At 39.5% G+C, this 24,181-nt stretch overlaps 1 protein-coding gene and 1 long non-coding RNA gene across 6 annotated transcripts in view; one reads left to right on the top strand and one right to left on the bottom strand.

Moving 5' to 3' along the window:
- Window positions 1–24,181, bottom strand: part of USH2A (usherin) — a 440,966-nt gene that overhangs the window by 142,524 nt on the left and 274,261 nt on the right. For all 5 annotated transcript variants that reach the window (XM_081000469.1, XM_081000470.1, XM_081000471.1 and 2 more), the window contains exons 39-42: window positions 20,008–20,158; window positions 19,599–19,741; window positions 13,865–14,493; window positions 1,945–2,279 (exon numbers count right to left, since the gene is read on the bottom strand). In XM_081000469.1, the coding sequence (XP_080856595.1) occupies window positions 1,945–2,279; window positions 13,865–14,493; window positions 19,599–19,741; window positions 20,008–20,158 (1,258 nt within the window). The remainder of the gene's footprint in view (window positions 1–1,944; window positions 2,280–13,864; window positions 14,494–19,598; window positions 19,742–20,007; window positions 20,159–24,181) is intronic.
- On the top strand, window positions 2,108–10,765 carry LOC308474404. Its single transcript, XR_013984700.1, has 4 exons — window positions 2,108–2,196; window positions 7,436–7,554; window positions 7,758–7,934; window positions 10,730–10,765. It is a non-coding gene; the product is annotated as an uncharacterized lncRNA (long non-coding RNA).

Genomic DNA, 24,181 nt, shown 5'->3' with positions numbered 1-24,181 from the left:
ACCATGTTCAGGAGGCATCTGAATATCTCTTTATTTGTTCAGGTCTTCAGAAGGGGAGAGGTATTGTTAGTTTTATCAATGTAACTTTAATTACTGTATACTATTTTATTTGATTTTAGGTTGTTAATAGCTCTGGGCACCCTTCATGGCAGAAGGGAAGAAATGTAACTAACTAATAAATAAATAAAATATGTAGAATCTCAACACATCCAGTTTGTTTTTTGTGGTGTTTCATTAAGGCACACAGATACACACATGCATTGGTATTAAAACTCCACCCACAGATAATATCAATGCAGTTATATGTATGATTACATTCAAATATTTGTTTGCTGTAATTAATCAATGCGCATGTGAACACTGACAATGTAGATTAAGGTACTAAAAGAACTTAAAACTACAGTAAACTGCACATACACAGCACTATATAAAATTCAGAAAGAAAACACTAATAGACAATTGTTGCATTGGAGCACATTTAGATTAGGCTATTTAGGAATGACAATGAAATAAATAAGCTGTGGATTGTGCTTTTAATATAGCTTTGTTATAGTGATTCAGTTCATCACTGCCACCCTCAGTTTATTACAGTCAACAGACCAGTGTTTTGGTTGAAATCAACTATAGGAAAGGGACTCAAGCTCAAGGATTCAAATTTCAACTCATTTGTGGATTGCAAGTTTCTTTCTCTTTGTATAAATTTCACCTCTATCCCAAGAGAGCAACCAGAGAAACTGAATTCCAAAGTTAACATCACCAAAATATGCTGCTGTCTTCACATCATAGGAACCATTTCAATGTTATTAGTTTATCAATGTCAACAGAACCATCCTCTCCTCCCCGCCTCCCAAAACCTGCAGAATTATTTAGTTCTGGTTGGTCTCTCTGTAATTTGATGTAGAAGCCATGAGAAATATCACAATCTTTTAAAGCATTGGATAGTGACTGCGTACAAATCGCCTCCACTGGTGGCAGGTGCCCTATCCTCTTCTCTCCCCAACACATTGTGCTGAGCAACTGCTTCAGTGGTTGTTCTGGTTGGAAGCAGCATGGCACACCATGAAGAAAATGAAGTTTTCAGGTGCAGGTTATGTTGTGTTGCTTCTCTTACCAGTGGTGAGAGAATCATGCTGTAAATATATACAGTAATGTAGATTGCTTCCCAAACCTGACTATTTTATTATTCTGCAATGCATACAATTAGTCTGCTGGAATGTCTCATAGTTACATATTAAGCAAGAAAGAGAATAAGATCTCATAACATATGCATAATTTCCTTTTTTCTGAAGTCCAGAGGGTCATTCCAGGGCTACACTGGAAGAACTGCTTTGTAGATAGGAGCAGGAAGGTCTAAGACAGCTAGTATTGGAAGATTGAAACTTTGATTCTACGGACATGTGGTGCATTGGCAAACTCTTCTGCACATGCATTTTCAATCAGCTCTTTCTCACTCCATTGTTATGTTGGCCAACATCAACTCAAAACAAAAGACTTTGGGATCTAAGTGAAGGTGACTGAACTTCCAGAAAAATATGGAACCATCTTAAGGAAAGAAAACACATCACAAAAAGGATGGTCTCAGATAACACACAAATGGGAATTCTGCTTTCATAGTGTACAAATCTAGAACTATAATCTGTTCCACGCTGATTTGTCTGCAACAGAACACCTTATGGATTATATTGAGAAGCATTTCAGGGCCCTGGAGAAGCCTACTAGTCCTAAAATGATGAGAAAATATCCCACAGAAATACTCAACATCTCCCTGGTCCTGTGGTGGGCCAGCAGTGTTCTCTGCCGTTATGGAACATTTTACTTCAGGAAACCCTGGAAACCTTCCAAAGAACCCTAGGGTTCCTGAGATCACAGCTTAAAAACAATTTCTCTGGGCATATGTAGAGACCCATATTTTCATTAAGTTGCATATGTTGCTATTTACATTACCTTATGTGGGGCCCATTGGGCCTGGATGGTGGTTGCCAGGAAACCGCAATAAAGGATTCACTGATTGGGGTCACAGACAATGGACTAATGCCTTGGGGGAGGGTTGGATGAGTCATCACGTATGTAGCCAGACTTTCTGTGCATCCTCCAATGTAGCCACCGCCACCAGAGCAAGCCACTATGGTGACTGAATAGTTTGTGAAAGGGATCAAATTGGTTACTACGTGGTTCATTGAAGATGATAAGTTGCTGGTAAGGGTGATTCGAGGGTCTGGCATGCGGATCTCATAACTAAGTATTTCTCCATTCAGTATGAAAGGAGCCTTCCAGGAAACCTGGAAAAAAATAAAGGTTTTTTTTCTTTAAAGAAAGTGAATTTTACAAAATTTAAAAAACAACAACAACTCTCAAATTAGCACAGCTCTGACAGCAATGTTTTCTTCTAATATGGCTTATTCTAGGCATTTGCTCCCAATCATTTTCAGGTCACTATTTCACATTATATGGCCATGTAAAAAAAAATGAGAAGAAGAATTGTCAGCAGTTCATGGATCTTAGCATACTACCACCAGGGCCGGCCCAAGACATTTTGGCACCTGAACTGAACCACAAAATAGCAGCCTCCCCACCAGGGAAGAAGGGGTGAAGGGAAGAAGGAAAGAAGATCACAGGGAAGAAGATCTACATCAGGAACAAGGCAGAAATAAAGATCTACACTGGGAATAAGGGTGGGAGAAGACCAGCAGCACCTCCTCTTCACCAAGAGGCTGCATCGTCTAGCCCCACCCACATTGTCATGTTAGGATTCCTCCTAATTCTTCCTAATATGTAATAGTTCTTTACATGTACATTTGTTCACATGGATATCTCTTCCAGGCAACATTAATCAGGGAAGCACTGACAAAGTGCATAACAACGGCTGTGGGTGGGGCTAGTCCATGTGACCCTATGATCACTCTCTGTGTATTCCTTCAACGTATGGAGGGGGCATGTGTGCCTCCCTATAGAGAGCAGCCATTAGGGTGTACAGATTTAAAATAGACTCCATAGGGTGGTGTCTATTTTGGACTGCATAAGACACAGACCTCCTCATAGTAAAATGTGAAACAAAGGGAACCTAGTTGTTTATTATTTGAAAGATCAAACACAGAGATGGGCAGTGGAATACGATACGATACAATAATCTTTATTGTCATTGTCCCATACAGAACAATGAAATTGAAAAAATCTACACCAGACATTCAAAAACCAACAAGCCTGCTATCCCAGCTATCCCAGCCTGGTTATCCCCCTAAAAACTCTGATACCCCATAATTTGTTGTTGTTGTTTAGTCATTTAGTCGTGTCTGACTCTTTGTGACCCCATGGACCAGACCACGTCAGGCACTCCTATCCTCCACTGCCTCCCGCATCCCAGTCAGACTCATGTTTGTAGCTTCGAGAACACTGTCCAATCATCTTGTCCTCTGTCGTCCCCTTCTCCTTGTGCCCTCCATCTTTCCCAACATCAGGGTCTTTTCCAGGGAGTCTTCTCTTCTCATGAGGGGGCCAAAGTATTGGAGCCTCAGCTTCACGATCTGTCCTTCCAGTGAGCACGCAGGGCCGATTTCCTTAAGAATGGATACGTTTGATCTTCTTGCAGTCCATGGGACTCTCAAGAGTCTCCTCCAGCACCATAATTCAAAAGCATCAATTCTTTGGCGATCAGCCTTCTTTATACCCCATAATTAAGTACAATATACTCCCATAGAGACTACCTTACACTGCGTTTAAAACCAAAATCGCATTTGGATAGAAACTGTTTCTCAGGCGGCTAGTCCTATTCTTTATAACCCTGTACCTTCTTCCAGAAGGCAGAAGCTGAAAGAGATAATTTCTGGGGTGCGCACTATCCTGCACTATCTCTGCAGCTTTCTTATGACACCTGGAAGCATAGATTTGATCCAAGGTGGAGAGAGTGCACCCAATTATTCTCTTTGCAGTCTTTACAACCCTGGACAGCATTGTTTTTTCCCTGACCGTGCAGCTCCCAAACCACACACAGAGACCATAAGTTAATACACTCTCAACAGTACAATGGTAAAATGCCATCAACAGGTCCTTTGAGAGATTATTTTTCCAGAGGATTCTCAGAAAATATAACCTCTGCTGTGCTCTCTTCATCAGGTCTTTACTGTTTTATCCCCAAGTTAGGTCATCTCTCAACTCCATTCCCAGAAATCGAAACACCGAGACCTGTTCCACACACTTCCCCTCAATCATGAGTGGCTGAATATTTAGCTTACATATGCTTTTATTCATCCATATGCTATATACTTTCCTTCATCCTTTTTAATTCTTTAAATCAACATTATTGTATTAATCACTCTTCCACTATACAGAATATGAAAACAGAATAGCCTTAATAACAATAATATTAACAAATCATTAATCAAATAATTAATAATTAAACAATTTACTGATATTACCTATGAGTAATGTCAGACACTAATCAACTAAAATAACTAAGATTATCTATTACAGTATTATTAAGGGCCACATATGAACAATATTGAGAAATATGTTAGTACAAAGTAGGAGGGCAAAGTTTGAGTATTTTATACTCAACATTTCATTTATAATTTACATACCTTTGTAAACTATAAATGAAATATTTATAATTTAATTGAATAGGTTGCTGGACTTCATTTCCCATTATCCCTGACCATGTTCACTGGGGTTGATAGGAACTGGAGTCCAGCTATAGTCACAGGACCACAGATTTCCCATCCCTGCTTTAAAGAGTATATTAATGTCAATCAGCTGGTAAAATGTGAGTGCTATAAAATAAATAAAATCATAACAGAATTATCAAAGATCTTTTGCCTAGTCCTCAAACAATTATTGACTCTGACCACTCTTAGATCAGTAATTTCACAGTCGAAAATATACCAATGTATAAACGGGCCAGATTTCAAAAACCACCAGGGAATAAATAAATGGCAGACGTTAAGAACTCGTTAAATTTTTAGACTGTGATACTTGTAAGGCACCTAGCAGCAGAAATTTTTTAGCAACACTAAAGGTCTTGGGTAAAAAGAACTTGGAACAGTATTAAAGAAAACATTGTTAACTGCAACTTTTAAATCACAGGAGCAGGAACGGCTTAACAGTATCGTCATGGAAAAGATTTCACTCTGGCAAGGCTTAAAAATTCCTATTCAGGTTTTTTTTGTTACTCCTAACTCACAACATGAAAGTAAATGACAAAAACACCACACAAAAACAAATCTAAAGCTAGGGGGAGGCAGAACTGAATCCATCCTAGTTATTTGCATTATCTTCATCCTCCCTAATGAAACAGTGTAAAATCATCCAAGCAAGGCAATATTATGCTGTAATTTACAACATGAAAGAAAAGATATTTCTTCCTGCTACACCTTACACATATTACAATGCACAGCTAACACCCCAAGGTGGCAGTTGACCATTCCTCTCCGAGAATCAGGTGACTGTAAAAGGAGGATGTAAACAAGAAAGACCACAGAAAACTGTAATGCTTTTATGTTCCTGGAAGGGATGTGAACAGAAGCTGAAAGTAGCAGGTGTGTGCTGGTTATTAATAAGCTGTCCTGCACTAAAATACAGCACTGTTCCATTCTGCTGAAGTATTCCCCACCTAAGAACACAGGTCTTGGTTTCACTTTGTAGGAGAAACAATGAAGAAACCTTTCATCCCCTACTTCAGCCTTCCCTAGCCTGGGGTCTGCCTGGTGTTTTGTACTACATCTTCCAACATCCCTGACCATCGGTCATGATATGGGGAGCTGGTGGGAGTTGTGGTCCTGAACATTTGCAGGGTACAAGGCTGCAGGAAGCTGCACAACTACTTCATGCACACGAAAGCTTTTGCCACAATATATTTAGTATCTTCAAAATGCCACTGGTATCATCATTTTTGTTTTGCTGGGCACAGCTACTCCTTCAGAACTGGGAATGCAGATTTACTTGGACACCATCTCATTCTTGTTGTTGTTTAGTCGTTTAGTCGTGTCCGACTCTTCGTGACCCCATGGACCAGAGCATGCCAGGCACTCCTGTCTTCCACTGCCTCCCACAGTTTGGTCAAACTCATGCTGGTAGCTTCAAGAACACTGTCCAACCATCTCGTCCTCTGTCGTCCCCTTCTTCTTGTGCCCTCCATCTTTCCCAATATCAGGGTCTTTTCCAGGGAGTCTTCTCTTCTCATGAGGTGGCCAAAGTATTGGAGCCTCAGCTTCACAATCTGTCTTTCCAGTGAGCACTCAGGGCTGATTTCCTTAAGAATGGATACGTTTGATCTCCTTGCAGTCCATGGGACTCTCAAGAGTCTCCTCCAGCACCAAAATTCAAAAGCATCAATTCTTCGGTGATCAGCCTTCTTGATGGTCCAGCTCTCACTTCCATACATCACTACTGGGAATACCATGGCTTTAACTATACGGACCTTTGTTGGCAAGGTCATCTCATTCTACCTAATTATTATTGGTGAAACCAGGTTGGAAGAAAACACACACACCAAAGCCTCAAATATTTTTCTCAGCGTCTTGTGATGGTGAACAGCAAAAGCTATTATCGAGATCTGCTCCCCCCCCCCCTTGTCCTCATTTGCCAAGTTTCCTGTGATGTCAACCTCCATTCATTTAGAAGGAGTGTTAAAGAATGGCTATAGCCTTTCTGTGATCTGCTCTTTCTAGCATCCATCACAGAAGCTATTTTTAAGATGTATAAAAAGGACTCTTTCTCAAACACCCTCTTCTATTAAGCCACCTGCTTTAGTCAACCCCTACAGGAGTCATTTAAAATAAAGCTTAATTAATCATGCTACTTGAGTGCCTTGCAGCCATTCCACATTTCTAGGGCAGGCGCCCAAAATCTGATCAGGTAGCTCTTTCATGTCTATCAAAGAGCAAGTGCTTGTGAGCCAAGAGAACTTGTTACAGAATTGGCACCAGCAACTATTCCATTGTAGCATGGAGTGTGCTACAATCTCTACAAAAAAGAGAGAGAAAAGAGGGGGAGAAATGCTAGCTACAGAAAACTCTTCCTGCAAAGGAAAAACAATTGCAGGTCTGCACAGAAGAAAATGCTTTTGCACTGCTCAAAACGTCCTCTGGATACAGTATGGTGGGTTCCAACTCACAGTGAGGATGTAGAAGAAATTCAACTTGGTGAGGATTTTAATGCCAACCTTCCTGGTTTGCAGTTTCCAAAAGAATACACAAACTGAATCGCAGCTATCCTTTGAAATTTGCAGTTTTTTTAAGATGCAGTTCTTCAACCAAACAATGTGTACAAAATGGTGCATTTGGGGGAATGTGTGTATAAAATGCATATATTAGTAGAAATGACATATAAATGACATTATATTAGGGGCATTACTTGCAAAACTGTGTATATTCAGAGAAATTTTCAATAAGATGCTGATGAATGTTCATGCACTTAAAAAACCCTGAATTGCTAATTCTTGCAGAAATGTGAAGAACTGGCCTCAAGAATGGAAAATGAGTAACTGAGAAAAACAAAAATTGACAGATGCATCCTTAACTTCCACCTCAGAACTTCCGGCCCTGCCATGACTGGTGACACTCTGTACGAAACTTATGTAGTGATTTTTGAAAGCAATGTGCTTGTGTTATTGATTGATATTAAGTTGAGATGGATCTACCTTCACAATATGTGGCTCGAGTATATTTGGTACTTCACTTACTTAACAAAACTTCTCTTGTAATTATACATTTATTTTAATTATCTTGTCTTAACCTTTAAAAAATTTAAAAATGTAATTCATACAGGTTTGGATCCAGCAGAGTCAACCAGAAGGTGTTTACACTCATGCAAAGGGGCTGGATGTCTGTTTCTGCTGGTTTTCCTCCAACCCTACAGCTGCATTGCCCATGCTACACTGAACACCGTTCTACAGAACTGAGCAGGCTTCCAAGAAGTCAGGGAGCAACAGCAAGAAGGAACAGGTAGGAAAGTCCATTTTGGCAAATGGCAGCTAGTCAAACCTTTCAGATTTCCCGAGACTTAAAAATGTCTTCTATGAACTCCTCTGCTGATGCAGTGACTATAAAAGTGCCCTCTAATACGACAGGCCTGGATGCAAAATGCTAATTTCTATGGGAATGACTGTAGCTCAGTAGTAAAGTACATCCTTTGCATGCAGAAGCTCCTGGGTTCAATCCCAGGCATTTTCAGGTAGGACTAGGGAAGACCCTGACTGCCAGTCGGTGTTGAAAATACTGAGTTAGAAAACAGGGAGTCAACAATGATTTGATTCAATATATGGCTGCTTCCTGTGTTTCTTTGTTCACCTGAGGGCTTAGGCATAACTTGTGGCTTGTTCTTTTGTTGCTGTTGTTCAAGCAAACCATTGTGCCGCTTCATAATTGCATTTTAAGCTTCCATCTTTTCAGACTTGTAAAGTTGCTTGCCATCCGCCATGGGGAAGGTGGTGGATTCTGCTGCTTAAGAAATGCAAGTCAAAAATGGAAGTTCTTTGGATCTCCTTGCCATAGTAAGCAAAATGTCTCCAGAGTAGAGAAAAGAATAGTGATCATCTTGTGTAGGGAGGACAACAAAGTTCTTGACTTGTGCAACAAAAATACAGCACTGTACATGTTTTTTTAAATAAAAAAACATACCTTGCAGTGCTTGTTTCTGCTGTTCTTTACTAAGTTGGATGACCTTTAAGGTGAGAGTTTAGTAATGTATGAAAATAAGAGGGCACATTCAATGTTTTGGTGTTGACAAGAGCAGTACACTGATTTGAAGCTCGGTGTGAAGACTAAGAAAGAGGGTGCCCAAGAGGAAGCTAGAATAGGGCAGCTTCTGGGAGAGATTAACTAATTCACTATAATGATTCAGGAAGCTGTCATTTAAAGATCAAAGCACCTTATTTTCTCCACCACAAAATTTAAAGGGATAGAAATTAGCCATTTCCCTCCCATTAAACAGCTATAACCTTGGGAAGCATTTCTTTTTGACATAGTCAAAACCTTTCATGTTAAACAGAATAATGTTTTCTGAGAAAAAGGCACAGGGTTAAGACAAAACACCTCTGCTGGACGTAGACTATGTAGGGGTAGAGTTACTGTGAAGGAAAGAATGTGCTTTCCTTCAAGACACTGGGCACTGCAGTTTGTTAAGGATAGCTGGGAATTGTAACTCACTGAGGGGTAAACTACGGCACCCAGACTTCTTTGAGGAAAATAATGTGTTGAATGTGCTTTAAAGGTATAGCCTGAGATATGCCAAAGTAGAGGGTACAAAATTTGTAACCCACCAAGTAAAATGCAAAGCCACCTCCCAGTCACATATGACAACGAAATGTTAAAGGAAGTAGAAGTGGCCTGCTGTTTTTAACTACTTCCAGGATAAACATTCAAGCCAAAATGAAGGTTCGAGCCAAGTAAAAGAAAGCTGTAGGCTACTGGGAATGTTATAGTAAAGCTCTTCAAATGTTACATATCACAAAACCATTCGTGATGATTTATGACTAAATAAGAAAAATTAATATGTCATTCTTTATAATATATTCTGCTTCTTCATACATTTGCTGGAAATGGGACATATAATCAAAGAAAAATAATCACTACTGGAATTAGGAATTACTCAGGGAATCTTCCTGAGAAGCTAAGGCTATATGTTTATGTCAGTACCTAACTTTCTACATGGGAAAGTGGTGGGGCTTAAGTAGTCTGGTGGACTACATGACCATATCCTGTGATGAAAACCAGGCCAGGATTTTTCCATTTCTGGATATCAATAAGGAAAGTCCTATATACTTAAGCAAGGTTCTAGCAGACAAGGCTGGGAATGGTAAAACAATTTCTACATGGACGTCTGGATTGCCCTTAGCCTTCCTCATCCAGGGAGGAAAAGTCATGTATGGTAAAAAGTTTCCATGTGTCTGGCATAAAGCATAATTCTGGCCCTAGAATCTGCACCAGAGATCCGTGGAACAGTTAAGCTGTTCTAGCATCTTCTGCAGGCTACCTTTCAATTGTCATTTGTCTAAAGTGTTATTATGGCATTACGTCACATTTCTGCAGCACATTCATTCATTCATTCATTTATGCACTACTCAATGCAACTTGCAAAAATGTTAAATCACAGTATCATCTAAACAATGCATTCAAAAATACTGCTATGCTTTAAATTAAAATAATACAACAGAAGCATGTAAGAAAAAAGTAAGATGTACATATGCAGAAAGTCACTGCTGCACTTGAACACCATATGTCACAAATACAAGGTATGAGACCTGTGGATTGGGAACCTGGAGGGGATGAAGAATCTACTGAACACACATGCTGCTATGAAATGGCTTCTTCACTATTAAAATACTCAGTACAAAATAAGTGTAGAGCTGTATCAGCACATCTGTCCAACACCTGTTCTGTTTCCACAACAGCTGATATGTGCCACATATACCCTGCAGGGGTATGAGATGCTGTGTGAGCAGGGCATGTACTCATTTTTTCTTGCATTGTCCTTTTTTCCTATATAGACAGAGCCAATATGGCATGCTGGATACAGCAGGGCAAGAGCTTTAGTTCAAGCTCTGCCACAGACAGATTACAATAGCCCGGAAGAGATAAAACACATACAGGATTATATCCATTTTAAAGTGTAATTGAAGTTCTTGACAATGATAACAATGACAATATATAGATTTTTCCATTGTTATAGTGGGAATGTAAATATCATTTCTAAACAATTTTCACTGTCATGTTCTTCTCTTTTTTCATTTTTTTAACAGCTTTGGTTTCTGTTCCTGACCTCGGATGAACAGGTGAACAGTGGGAATTTGGCTCCCACTTCCAACAGAGTGGTCCAATATCCCTTAGCGCTGAAGAATGTTCACATAGAGCACAGAGACTGCAGACATAGTGTTCATTCTCAGCTTAATAAACCATGATTTATTAAGCAAGAATTATTTAATCACCATCACTTTATTCTCGGTTTTCTACAAGGTATTACCAATGTTTCAATCAGGTTTTAATACAGTTAGTTTGATACACAGACATGCACACATTCTGATCTCTTATTGTAGTTATATGACTTCTTGTCTTAAATACTAATTTTCCTATTTTCTTACTAAGTACAGGCGACTCAACTTATGTGGGGGTTACATTCCAGGGATAGCACATAAAGCCAAAATCACATAGAGTCAAAACACAATGGATTCAATGGCAGGTGGGCTTGTCAACCCCCCCCCCCCCCCGGCGATGCCTGCTCCATTTCCATCCCATTTATTTATTTATTTAAGCATGTAAAACTAAATGCATGTTAGTCAAATGCACACAAGTTGCGAGTTGACTGTATCAGATGGTTTTGATGTATTCCTACCCACTTTCGTATAAGTATTCTTTCCATGCATCACAATAAACCCTGGTCTATAATAAATTACATATTATGCTTACCTTTGCAACTACAGGTTGAGTTCATTTGGGCAGTGATATGGGTGCAATACATTTCAAAAAGTCTGCAGCATTTTCACCGTTTTAGATATAGACCTGCTTATCAATATTTCAAAATGTGGTTCTAGATTTTATCATTTGACTTGTTTCTATCCATATATTCAAATTGTTTAGCATAAACTGAGTATCTACATGCACCCTCATTATTCAATAGGACTAACCATACCATAAATAGCACCAATAATTTAAGTGGCTGGTCTCTAGACTTATGCAAACGTCCTTTGTTTTGTGCTCTAGTGAGCAAGCTACTGTACCGATGCCTTTTGGCACTAGTACAAGACTGAATCCATGGAAGCATGTGTGTATTTACACAAAAGAGGCTTCTAAGCTACAAAAATCCCTCTTGTTTGGTTACACTAATTTCCCTTGAATGAAGTTTGTATGCAAGCCAAAACAATGGTAGTTATCCTGTCCTCTAGAGTTCATTCCCAAATGAAGGATGTGAATAATTGAAAATTTCCTAGGTAGTGCTCTAAGGCTGCTCTTTCCTTAGTTAGTCAACTTACACATTGATTTTAACTCCTTTAAAGATTTAAAACAAAGCAGATATTTTGACACATATTTGAAAACACAGAACATTTAACACTCACAGCAATTAGCATTTTAATAACGTCTAGAAGGGTAGGGCTGTTCATTTTTTGTTCTCTCTCTCTTTTGTATCGTACACATTTTAGTCTGGCTCTGGGATTAAAATTAAATGCCCCCACAGTAGTATTCCAAGTATTTCAGGTGTGTGAGAGAAAACTGGAAGCATTTCAACAGCATAATAAAGAACAGAGTATTATAGATGGGAGGACAGGAATAGGCTGAGATGTTGTTGGTTTGAGGTTAAACAGTAAATTAACACATCTAACCCAGGAGTGGAGAACTGGTGGCCCTCTGAGTTTCAGTGAACCACAGCTCCCTTTAGTTCCAGCCTCCATAACCAATGGTCAGGGATGGCAATATCTGGAGGGCCACAGGTTCCCTACCCATGACTTTTTCCTGGTATAGAAGTGGCCGGCTCCCTCGGCCAATAAAGCGAGATGAGCGCCACAACCCCAGAGTCGGTCACGACTGGACCTAATGGTCAGGGGTCCCTTTACCTTTTTAAAGCTGAGTATGGACAAATGCCAGGACGCGGGTGGCGCTGTGGATTAAACCACAGAGCCTAGGACTTGCCGATCAGAAGGTCGGCGGTTTGAATCCCCACGACGGGGTGAGCTCCCATTGCACGGTCCCTGCTCCTGCCAACCTAGCAGTTCGAAAGCACGTCAAAGTGCAAGTAGATAAATAGGTAGCGCTCTGCCAGGAAGGTAAACAGCGTTTCTGTGCGCTGCTCTGGTTCACCAGAAGTGGCTTAGTCATGCTGGCCACATGACTCTGGTCAGGGGTCCCTTTACCTTTACCCTTTACGGACAAATGCCAAAGATAAGCTTCAGCAGAGCAGCCCTGGCAGAGTCCAGCAAGGGCAAGCAACAGCCATATCTAAAACAGGCTTGGAGGGTGCTCTCCCACTTGCAGCCCTGAGATTAATAGTTTGATCTGGAACTCGAGAATCTGAAACTAGGAAATAGCGAAGTGCTAGAAAAGCTAAGGAGGGAACCTGAAGTGCTGCATGCAGAAGATACCAGGTGAAGGCAGAAGGCAAGGCATTATTAAAATACACCCAACAGGCCTGAACAACCCAGAGGTTTTATACTACCAACCAATTGCAGGGGCTGATGATCCGTACCCAAGAAAGTAGCACACAGTCCACCCTGATTCTGAGGTTACCAACTGAAATAACAGAGTCCCCAAGTATGCATAAATGACCATACTCTCAGTCAATAAGGAACAGGCTGGATTTCTGCTGATTTGGGATTAAAAAAGAATTACTAAACCACAGAATCTCAGTAAATTAATAAATGTGTGGTGCATGCGATAAGGCATGTACAAGGAACCCGGGTCCCTCTAGATGTTGGACTCCCATCGGCCACAGCAAGCATGGCTAGTAGTCAGGCATGGAGGGAGCTGTAGCCCAACAGCATCAGGAGGGACACAAATCCCCCCACTCCTGCCATGGTGGCTACACATGAAATAAGGTAGCAGTTATGCCCAGGGTCTCAGACCCATCAGTATGTCTGGATTAGGGAATGTGGGAATGACTAGTAAGCTAATTGGAGTGAGACCGATTAGGGAGACATGGGGACCACAAGGATATCTGGGCTATCCTTGTGACCACCAGCAAAACACTAAAAAGTCAAGGAAAGGTAGCTGTGGTATGAGACAGTATGCAGGTCCTGGTGCAGGTCTATGGAAGCTACTCTTGTACACAGTGCACTGTATGCAGTGCAGTGCAGTGCAGTAAAATCTCTAAACATAAGCTAGAATTCACCTCTGGTGATTTTAGTGATAATGTGCAATGGCATTCACAAAAATGAAACTCAACAAACCTGTGCGATATCTGGTCCCAATGCTTGCACCTCGGGAGGTTGGATGCCCGCAGGTCTCGAGGGCCTGGTGATAACTTCTGCCCATGCACTACTGTTAATGCCTCCTTTGAAAGTACTTGCCAATAATCTGTATTCATATTTCACCCAAGGGCTAAGGGCAGCACTCTGGTCCAGGAAACTCCTTGAATAATTGAAGGGCAAGGTAGCAACTGTGGATACTTGTTCTGTTCCCTTCACTCTCCTTTCTATTATAAAGTTTTCCACCTGCCCATTTGGATGAAGAGGCGGCTGCCATGATATCAGCACAGATGTTGGTGTGTCCGAATAGAGCTCTGGAGCGGGGATATCTTCAGGTGCATCTGGAAGGGTCTTTATGGGCGCTGTCTCGGGGGAAAGAGAGCATCCTTTGGAAGTACAACCTTCTACTTGAAAGTGATAAACTGTGAAAGGGCGCAAGGAATGTACAGTGAATTTAGAACTGGTTCCTGGAATAGTAGTGTGCAACTGGCCATTTGGGTAAATGTTGTAGTGGGTGATGATGCCATTCGGCTTTGATGGATGCTGCCAGGAGATAGTTGCTTCTCTGGATTTGACATTCAATAGAAGTGGTGGATCCATAGGACCTGGTTCTGTAACACAAAATGAGAAAAAGGCTGGTTAATAACTCAGGCTGAAAAAAGTGCCCTACCCCAAGGGCTAGTTCAGGATAATTTGATGTCTGAAACAAAGAATAGGGCACACAAACCTGCCTTGGCCATTCCATGCAAAGAAGTTGATTGGACTGGCATTTGAATTTTACTTCAACACTGGTGAAGGGACAATACACCTCACTGAACATGAGGGAAGCAGATTATTTTAAAGGGGACAAATCAGAATCCATGTTACAATAGCTCTGTCTTTTGATACCCATACCCTCCAACATGCTGAGTCCCCAAACCAGGGTGTGAGTCCTCCTGGCTGTGCTCTTGCACAAGTCACATTACCTGAGCAAGATCACAGAGCCCAAAAGATGCACTTTTTCAGGTGCCCAAGAGCACACTTTTGCAGTGCCACCCAGGATTGTGGCTCCAGAAAAAGTGCTTTTTCAGAGTGAGAACTCGGTGAGAAATCATTCAAGATCATAGCACCCAAAATGGCTGCTGTGCTATCATACGAAAATAAAGGGCTGTCCCAGTTTTTGGGGGGCACTTGCGGGGTATGATACTTCATCACTTTCCTCACCCAGGCAGTTGCTGCTGCCAGAGTCCTCACTCTGTCTAATGGTACAACCAATGTTGTCCACCCCAGGACAACCTTTGGTCTGATCTGTCAGGTATCATCTAATAGCCTTAAACTAGCAATAGTGCTGAGACATGTGTTAGGCTAAGAGATAATGACTTGCCAAAAGCGAGCTAGTGAACTTAACAGCCGATTGGATCAATGAACCCAAGTGTCCGCTGTCTAGCACTCTACCCACTACACAAAACTGCCTCACCAATGCACATACCTAACCATCAATAGTGGAGTGTTACTGTGTTGGCAACTAAATTCTTGCGAAGGCAATTCAGAACTGCGAAGGCCATTTAGAACCACGGTTCTAGCTTCTGTTACCATTTTTCTAGAGCATGCTCCTAATTACCCCCATAAGGCTGTCTTAACAAGCCTATGCATTTTATAGCCCAGTAAAAGCCACTGCTGCAACTCTCATTATATATGCAATATTTTGCTCTCTTCTGTTTATCATTCTAATCCCTTTTTTGCAATTTATCTACTCCCTGTTAATATTACAGGTGATTTTTTACTGTGACTGTGACAGAAGCTGCCGATTTAGCTCTTTCACCTACTGATAAATAAACAATGCACAGATCTGACCTTTAGGTTAACAGGTTTTATGCTTGCTCCACTCAGCACTCTAACTGATTCAATTATCATAAAGGTTCAGGAGCCTCCATGAATACTGAAAAAGACCGACCATATGCCTGCATAGGTGTTGTGGAACAGCAAATACTCTGCAGCCCCCTCCAGAGAAATCCCTTAATTGTAAATAATTTCGCCATGCGACACAATCAAGTCACCTTGAATGCAAAAACCCTCAGCCTGTGGAGGCAAAGTGTTATTTAAGCTTTACTGGGCTGCGTTAAATTCTGCAATTTGAAGGGTTGTTAAGTTTTTCAATTGAAATTTCATTTAAAATGCAGGTGCTTTTTATTATATTGAGGCTTTACTGCTCTCTAGGTACAAGCAAGAACATGGTGCAATAACACAAATCTGGCTCAATCACTGATCAGTAACAGCTGTAATTCCAGAACATTTAGCATTCTTATAAACCACGTCCTGAAATCTATAAATTGCTACAGCAGATCAAGAAAATACTATATCCACCTATTCTGCCCACAGCAATTTTGACATTTATGACATTTTCTGTGAACATTAGATTTTATTGAAAATCTTTAAAAAAGATATACTTGGGTACAGTAATTGTTTAAAACAGCTTTTGGTTTGTTGAAGGCTTTTTTAAAAGTTTCAGAGAATCAAAAGGGCTCACATTTTTTTTAATTGAGTGTCAATGATTGAGTTACATTCCGTATCATATTAGAACCAGGAGATATTCCACATGCAGCCACTATTTACTGCCCACTGAAAGCATATTAATAGTGCTTGTTAGTATACAGGAGGAAGAAAAGCCAGTTTGGGCCATTATTAAACAAAATAAGATGAGAGTATAAGGAAGAAAGAACAATAATTTTGGCATGAAGTATTGTTGCAGGAGATCTGTTTAATTGCTGATATATCACCCTAAGTTCTGTTCCTGGTACCAGTTGCACTGTTACTCATGCTTATAAATTTATATAAAGAAGTTGCTCTGATTCTGATTGTCACTTAAATGGGAACTGATCTGCAACCGCCTTAAAAAGTGATATTTTATTTCAGGGTTATTTCACATTTCAAAAGATTAGACTATAGAACAAACAAAATGCACAACAGATGCAGTGTGCTACTGAAACCCAACCAATTTTGGCACTCATTTAATTTAAATCAGAATTTGAACTTTTATATTAATAATTGGGAGGGCGGGAGAATGGTATTTTGAATGCTTACAGTGCCAGCAAAGGTATTTAGATTCTATATTGTTGAAGCTGCATTTTTTTTTTTTTTTTACGATGATAATAACACAGGAGGGGGGAAATGCCACATTTAAGGCATATTAAATAAAAGGCATGGTGACTTTTGGATATGCATCTTAAATAAACGCAAAGCTCTTTGAAGATTTTTTTCAGGGCTGGTCATCAGCAATTTTTCTAATTATACATATATCTGAAAAATCAAACTGTGGGTATCTGCAGGAGGAAAATAATCAAGCAGTTTGTTCTCCCTTGCGATAAGAGGAATAAGCCTTTCATCCCTACTGAGTACATTGCTGGCATTATAGGTGAAACATTTGGGATAATGAGATGAACTTGTGTTACAAACCCCTGCAGAGTTTAGACATAGACCTCTTAACATTATCTGCTATAACATATGAGAAGAGATGCTTAACTTCAATTTTCTACTCTCCCCCCCCCCACTTTTTTTTTTTAAGGGATGTCTTTCCATATGCTGTCTCTGCAGCTCTTTAAAAAGGCAGACCTTTAAAACTCACTCAATTCAAACAAGACTTTGGAGAGCTGTTTAATTGGCCCCTCTGGATAGAGAAGTGTTAAATCGTGGTACCCAAGACTCTTGCAGAGTACTTCCCATTTAAGTGACAAGCAGAATCATTTTTAACACACAGACACACACACACACACACACACACACACACACACAGCCCAACTAGCATGGTCCTGCTTGGCTGAAAGGGTCAGCACAATTATGTAAAACACGAGTATTAAGTATAATTGGGGTAGTTTGCTAATACAATAAAAAGCTCTGAACATGAGAAAAAGTTATGCTCACAGCAGTAGCTATCACTTTCTAAAGTAAGAATTCATGGGTGAAATGACATGAAAAAGATGGTTATAAAATTTTAATGGAATGATAAAAGGCAAAAGTCAGCCTCTCAGCTGAATTCTTAAAATCTCTATATATCACAATCAGCTCCTTAACTGTAAAATCAATGTGGAATATAACATGTTGTCAATGTGGTTGTCACTGGAAGGAAGACTGCAAGAGGATGACAGCAACACAGCTTAGCCTGCCAATGCTGAAAATAAAATAATAAACTCTTTTTACTTGGAAGGAATTGTTTATAGAGCGAACTACAGAATACGAGGAGTGGAAAGGGGGGAGGGGCATATCACTTCCCTTAATGTCTTTGATTCATTCTTCAAGCCATTTCATTACAGCATTAATACTGGAAGGTAGTTTCATTTTGGCAAATTAAATTATCTTTTATGGGAGGCTATTTTGCTCATCTGCTTCAAAAGTTCAGTCTCTACTTTCTAAAGAATGGTACAAAATTATCATTAACCTTTTCTATCACCTGACTAGAAATGAGTGTTTACTTACTCACTGGTACAGACTGGGGGGAAGTGGGGTAGCCAATTAACCTCTCATGGACACCTGTGGGGACAGTAGAGTCCAAACACATACAGCGGGCAATAGAAAGAGAGTATTAAATATTAAACGTAATGAGAGTTGCATGTTTTCGGAGGGTGAGGAAAACACATCAGTAAAGCACAATATACCAGTTTTAGAGGATATCTCAGTGGTGGTATCATAAATACAACCAAAATGGGGAGTTGTTCAGGAAGTGTTATCAGTTCTAACCAACTGCTGGTTCTAAAGTTACGGGAAATAGTTAAAGTAATAAAGAAGTGATAATTTAAGTCCCACACCCAAATGTGGCTTCTGACAGAGTTCTTGTATTTAAAGAGCTGCTTAGCAGACTGATATACAGCAGGTAAAGATATTCCAGTTGATGCATTGCCATGCTGAAAAAGCTTTGTTCATTAGCTTTCTACATGTTAAAGACACTGGTGGGGAAAGTGTGAAATCCATCTACGGACTCAGCTACATAGCTGCAAATAAAACGTTTTAAATGTGTTATAAAATGCAACATACAAATGTGACACTAGATGGCGACAGTGAACTATGCCAAATTCAACGTATTTTTCAAAACGCTTTTTAAAAAAAGCATTTTCGCAGTGTTTTTTTATAGGTGTGTCGATTCCACCTAGGTCTGGCTTTATCATGAAACAAGACAAACATTGGGTGCAGATTCCATCAAGGATGCAGCTTTCCTGCATCCGACTTTCATTTCTATGTGCATTAAAAGCAAACAAACAAAGCTTCAGGCACCGGGTCTGAGTAGCTCTTGGTGGTACATAAGAAGAGCAATGATAGATTAGGTTAAGGGCTCGTCTACTCCAACATCCTGTTCCTACCAAGTGTTGCCGCCATCCTGAGTGTCCCCCCCCCCCAAAAAAATTACTGCTTCCAACAGAACATCAAGGTTTAAAATTAGGTAAATGAAAAGCCAAAGTAATTTTTTTAGAAACAACACATTTGCTGCAGATCAGTATGATCACCGAACAAAATTATAGGAGCAAATTTCTGCAATTAATGTATGTTTATCCGGCTTTTCAATATTCCATTGATTTCACCACTGGATAAGTGTGTTTAGGATTGTGGTCTTAACCTGCTTAAGAGCGCTGAGTGATGAATCTTGAAAAATGCTATTATCATTAAATCAGATATGATTATGTCTTATATGCTGTACTTGTGGGCATTTACTTAAGGAGAAATGCACTCTGCAGTGCCACAAACTACTTACTGTCCTCTGCTGTAATCATTAGAGTCCAGTTGCTGTATGTATCACCGTATCCATTGCAGGCGATAACCCTCATTTCATATGATGTGTACGGCTGCAGTTCTGTGACTAAATGGGTTAATGAAGCTGTAGGTTCAGAAAGCAATCTAAAGGAAAAAAATACATTAAAAAGAAAAAGAAAATAGGAAACAAAATGAAGGTGGGACACATTACATATGTACAGAAATGCTACTAAATGGGTTAATGAAGCTGTAGGTTCAGAAAGCAATCTAAAGGAAAAAAATACATTAAAAAGAAAAAGAAAATAGGAAACAAAATGAAGGTGGGACACATTACATATGTACAGAAATGCTACTCTGCAGATCGTTTTATATTTCTTCACTATGTTGAATAGATTTTATTATTTGCTTACTCTAGTCTATCTTCTGGGGAGTGCTTAGGCCTCATTTGGAGTCGGTAGCTGGGTAAGCCTGGAGCATTGTTGCGAACTGGTGTAGACCAGACAACCTGAAGACTGGTCGGTGTGGCAGATGAAAGCCTTGGAGGCAACATGCCATCTGGAGCTGTCGAAAAACATGGATGAATTAGAGCAGAGAAAAATGTGGAGAACATATGCTGGATGGAATCAAAATGCTCCATGCACTAAAACAAACAAACAAAACCTGTTTCTGAGGATCAAAAGCAATGTAAGCATGGTCCATTTAATTCAACATCTTCTTCCCCCCTCTTCATTATTGCACTATTGTACTATAGGCTTTCCTTTGCAATGCCATTATCATGCTATGTCTGTGCTCAGAACCATCCCCCCAACACCAACAGGATTTAAGATGAAACACTCTCAAACAGAAAGGGAGTTGGCAATCCACAGGTTCAAGTCACCTTTCTTTCTTTCTTTCTTTCTTTCTTTCTTTCTTTCTTTCTTTCTTTCCTTCTTTTTTAAAAAAATATTTTTTATTAATTTACAACAAAAACAAAAACACACAATAATTTCACATCCAATTTTTCACAAAGTACTTCTTTTTTGGACTTCCTTCAGCTTTTCCGTAAATCGTCCGTAGTCATTATTTAAGTTGCGCATTCCTTAAGTTTGTATTGTCATTATTTAAACCTTTCCTTTTCTATTCCCTTTTAACAATACTTCTCAAATTTCACAGTGCTTCCTTAAATCCCTCTAGCGTTATCTGTCCCTCACTTATACTTTCCAGATATTCCAAAAAATTTCCCCAGTCCTCGATGAACTTTTGGTCTCTTAAATATCTAATCTTCCCAGTCAATTTATCCAACTCAGCATAGTCTAACAGCTTCATTCTCCATACTTCCATCGTCGGTATTTCCTGTTGTTTCCATTTCTGAGCCAGTAACACTCTTGCAGCTGTCACTGCATATTGAAAAAATTTACAGTCCTTTCTCTTTATCTCATTTCCTAAAATTCCTAGCAGAAAGGCCTCTGGTTTCTTTATAAATGTGTATTTTAATATCTTCTTCAATTCAGTATATATCATTTCCCAGAAGCCTTTCACTTTCTTACATTCCCACCACATATGGTAAAAAGAGCCTTCTTTATCTTTACATTTCCAACACTTATTACATGTCTTACACATTTTCGCTAATTTTACCGGTGTCATGTACCATCTATAAAACATTTTCATAACATTTTCTTTTAACGTCATACATGCTGTAAATTTTAAATTCTCCTTCCATAATCTTTCCCAATCTTCAAATTGTATATTGTAACCAAAATCTCTGGCCCAATGTATCATTACCGATTTTACTTCCTCATCCTTCAAATTCCATTCTAACAACGACTTATACATTTTAGATAAAATTTTAAAGTCATTATTTATTATTTCTATCTGAAATTTTGAATCTTTGTCTGCATAACCACATTCTTTAATGTCTTTCCTAAACATTTCATTTATTTGAAAATAATGCAACCAGTCATATACATGTTCTTTAACTTGTTCATATGGTTTCATTTTCCATTTTTCTCCTTCTTTGAATATCATTTGGCCATATGTGATCCAATTATCTCTCATATTGATTTTCCTTACACTCTTTCCTTCTATCTTCCTTTCTTTCTTATCCATCAACTAAATATTCTGGGCATTTTACAAATTTATTAAGAATGCAAAATACGACCCAACACTTAGAACTATAAGCAATACAAATCACACAACATACCATTTTAAATATTGGGCACAGCAATGTAAGTCAGACTCCAGCCCTACTCAAAATCTGACAAGACATTTGGGAAACTGCAATAAAAAAAACTTCAAATCCTTCCATTAAAGGCAACTTATTTCCATGTAAATCCAAGCAGAGTAAAGTATGAACCACAGAGGTTTTGTTTACATGCTGGACAATGTGGGATAGTCCTATTGTATTAAGAGTTACATATAATTTACACATAATTTCTGAAAACATAAAAAATACAAAATTGCACTCTAATGGATCAAAGCACTTCTGTGGAGTCTCTTGTTGAGCAGTAATAAAAAAAGGTGTTCTGTGAAACTGTTCACATGGTGATCATTAAACTTCCCAAGCAACTAATCACCTGCACCCATATATCAAATGCCCACTGATTATTCAAAAATAAAGCATTTCACATATATTTAATAATAGGAGTGTTTCAGGAAACATCTTCCTCTTTCATCTCTTTCGTCCTAACTTCTCCTCCAAGGAATTGCTTAGTATCTAAGCAATAATTAGAAGACAGCAATAATTTCTCTGCCACATTCTTAACAGAAGAGCCATGTACCTATCAGGGTGATATATTGGCTCTAACAAGCAATGCTACTCAAAATGCTCTGCTCAAGGTTTAATATAGCCCTCAAGGGGCAACCACTCCACCAGTAACTTACTGAATCAACACATCTTGTCCAGTAAATGCTCAATTTGCATGGTGAAATGGCATGGTGTAATTACAAAGAAGAAGTACAAGAATGAAAAGTATTACAAAACTGAATTGCACCCTATATCAAAAGGCCTCCACCCATCTCTGTCTCTTGAAGATAGCCTTCGCCAACCCAGATGTTTTGGATAGCAGCCTGGGCTCAGAAACTCTTCGTGCAATTAACCAAGATAAAGATTAAGTCACATCCAAAATACTGACCTCACACCTCTCCCTGCAACCTGGTCTGACAAGAAAAAACCAAGAGGGGGCTGGTTCCATTAATATCTCTTATCCCACCTCACTGGACCCTCTCTCTACATAATGAACCCCGGGGGTGTCAAAGGCAGCTGGCTTCCTGTTTGGTTGAGCCTCTTCCTACTGGGCAGCCCTTTGCAGAATCTCCAAAGATTAAAAAGGGTGGGTTTGCTGCTTGTCTTTCCTTTGAATGCCTTCATATATCTGCTAAAGAAATTTTGTTTAGTAACCAAGTCTCCCTTAGATCTCAATGAATATGTTTTCTTTGTTAAAAAAATAGCTTATTTCTTTAGCTCTCTTAAAAATATTTAAATAACTCTGTTTTTGTAATTTGAACTCTGGTGTTAGCTAAAGTTTTGCCTAGTCACAGGGTCTGACCCACTCACATTGCTTAGCCAATTGGCTCACACTCCATGCTAAGGATAAGGAGTCTGTGACCCTCAAGATGTTTACTGGACTCCAACTCCCATCAGCACCAACCAGCAAGGCCAATGGTCTGGGGTGGTAGGAGTTGTAGCTGAACAACATCTAGCCACTGCTTTAAAGGGACAGTTAAGAGGAACACACGGCAACTCATCTTTACAAGTATCTTTGCAAGTTTATCATCCTCAAGCTGAACTTCTGCTAAAACTATGCAAAGAATAAAAGAATGCCAATAAGCAATTAGTTGACTGATTAATGATTATAAATACGTGTCAGGGAGACACTAGATGGAATCTATTGCTGTCCAGGAAAGCCAATTACCGGTATATTTCATGCTGTTTAAAAAGATACCCAGCCAATAACTGTCATAGAATAATGAGCTACCAAAACAAGGAATAAACAAACAAATGGATATCACATGCTAATCTAAATCTATGAATGAATAAATTCCTTTTCACAGCCATTGGTACTTATAGTTGCTTTGTAGGCTGTCATGTATTATTGACCTCTTGTTAAGGACACATAGCTTCAATAATAATTCAATCACCACACACATGCATATATAATTCGGTAGTCATATGTTAAACAGCTATATCTTCCCAACATGGCAAGAAAAAGAGGACAAGAGGCTTGGAAAGCTCAGAAATCTGGAATGACTTCCCTTTTAATGCATGTATAAAAATAATCAAGGTTTCTACCCTACATCTCTTTCAACCTATAAAGCCTCATACAGCTCAGGATCAAGGGCTCTGGGAGGCTAGGGATGCTCACTTGAGATCTTGCGGAAACTCCGATGGTCCCACAGGATCTCAGAAAAGCATCCCAGAGCCAGGAACACTGAGCAGGCCTTGCGCCCAAGAAAGGCAGAGAGCTAATTATGTTGCATTTTGGTTGCTTTAAGAACTGATCCAGTGGACCTGTGGCCGAATAAATTAATAGCATAACATGTCAACATAAGCATTCCAGCACAATCACGAGTCAAAACCAATGAAGAAGCAATAGTAGCAAAGTTAAA

Source organism: Podarcis pityusensis, assembly GCF_964106645.2.
Source record: "Podarcis pityusensis genome assembly, chromosome: 3".
In the NCBI taxonomy this organism is placed as follows: Eukaryota; Metazoa; Chordata; class Lepidosauria; order Squamata; family Lacertidae; genus Podarcis; species Podarcis pityusensis.
The sequence above is the reverse complement of the archived record's forward strand: the minus strand, read 5'-3'. Positions and strand labels throughout refer to the sequence as shown.